Source organism: Coffea arabica, chromosome 7e, assembly GCF_036785885.1.
Source record: "Coffea arabica cultivar ET-39 chromosome 7e, Coffea Arabica ET-39 HiFi, whole genome shotgun sequence".
In the NCBI taxonomy this organism is placed as follows: Eukaryota; Viridiplantae; Streptophyta; class Magnoliopsida; order Gentianales; family Rubiaceae; genus Coffea; species Coffea arabica.
Window position 1 is genome coordinate 41,844,154 of NC_092323.1, and position 1,253 is coordinate 41,845,406.

The window sequence follows — 1,253 nt, forward strand, 5'->3', positions numbered from 1 at the left end:
CAGAATAAACCAAGTTAAGAAGCATACCTTTCTTAGCACGCCAAGCGTGATAGTTGGTGCAATGCTTCTTTTGATGCCCTTTAACTCCACAGAAGAAACAACTATTCTTTCCCTGATCATTTGGTTTCTTTTGTTGTTTCTTTTGTGGCGCTGTACCTGTAGCTTCTTTTTCCTTCTTTCTTTTAAGTCCTTTACTTTTATTATTAGTGGTTGACACCAAATGGGCATTTTCTGTCTGCTCTTGCTTCAACCTTTCCTCTTCCTCTACACAATGTGAGATGAATTCATTTAGAGATCAAGTCTCCTTTTGACAGTTGTAACTCACCTTAAACTAACTAAACTGTGTAGGAAGAGATATTAAAATCAAATGCACTAGTAACTCTTCAGAGAGTTTCAACTTAAGTGCATTTAATTTCTAAACAAAATGAGACATCTCCATAATATACTCTCTGATATTGTCTTTACCACTATATTTCATTGAAACTAGGCATGTCAAGAGCATACTAATTTCAGCCTTTTCATTTTTGACAAATCTTTTTTCAATGTCCTGAAGGAACTCTTTAGCGGTTATAGTCGTTTCTGACATTGTTCCCCTGAATGCTTCTGGAACGGCCTTTTTAATGATCATCAGACACAAGCGATTTGATTTCTCCCACCTCTCATTATTTTTCTTTTCATCAGAGGTATTCTGATCTATAAGAGGCGGTGGAGAATCTATCCTTAACGCAAAGTCGAGATCCATTACTCCAAGTACTATCAAGAGATTTTCTTTTCAGGACTTGAACTTTGTGTCATTCAACATCGGAATATTATTGATGTTGGAAGTAATATTTGTAAGATCATTCGCAACTGAACAGAAAATATAAAATAATTAAAACTATACTCATATAAATCAAAATAATAATAAATTCAAATAAAGGTAACTCCATCTCAAGATATCGATATTCTATTAATATTTCTTCTTTGGACAAAACTATTAACTTTTGAGTGATATCTTGGTACAGTAATAAATACTGATAATAATAACATGTCAGAAATAAATTTTTCTTTGGGCCAATTTATAAATCACATGTAAAAACCAAATAATTATCACGTATTTATTACCACAAGTGCACCTGTAATTTTATTAAATATTGACCTTCCTTTGGGCCGATCAATATTCATAAAACTACAAGTACCTAACTAGTTATATTTCAAAATAAAATAATTTTCATAATAGAGGTCACTTTGGTGGCATATTATTTCAATTAATT

At 32.0% G+C, this 1,253-nt stretch overlaps 1 protein-coding gene across 1 annotated transcript; it reads right to left on the minus strand.

The window, feature by feature from the left end:
• Positions 1-415: 415 nt before the first annotated feature.
• On the minus strand, positions 416-742 carry LOC140011372 (uncharacterized). The gene has a single exon (XM_072060163.1). It carries the CDS (start codon positions 740-742, stop codon positions 416-418), a length of 327 nt encoding a protein of 108 aa, XP_071916264.1.
• Between the last annotated feature and the right edge of the window lie 511 nt (positions 743-1,253).

Coding starts and splice junctions, on each gene's coding strand:
- LOC140011372 (XM_072060163.1), bottom strand. CDS start 742: ATGGATCTCGACTTTGCGTTAAGGATAGATTCTCCACCGCCTCTTATA.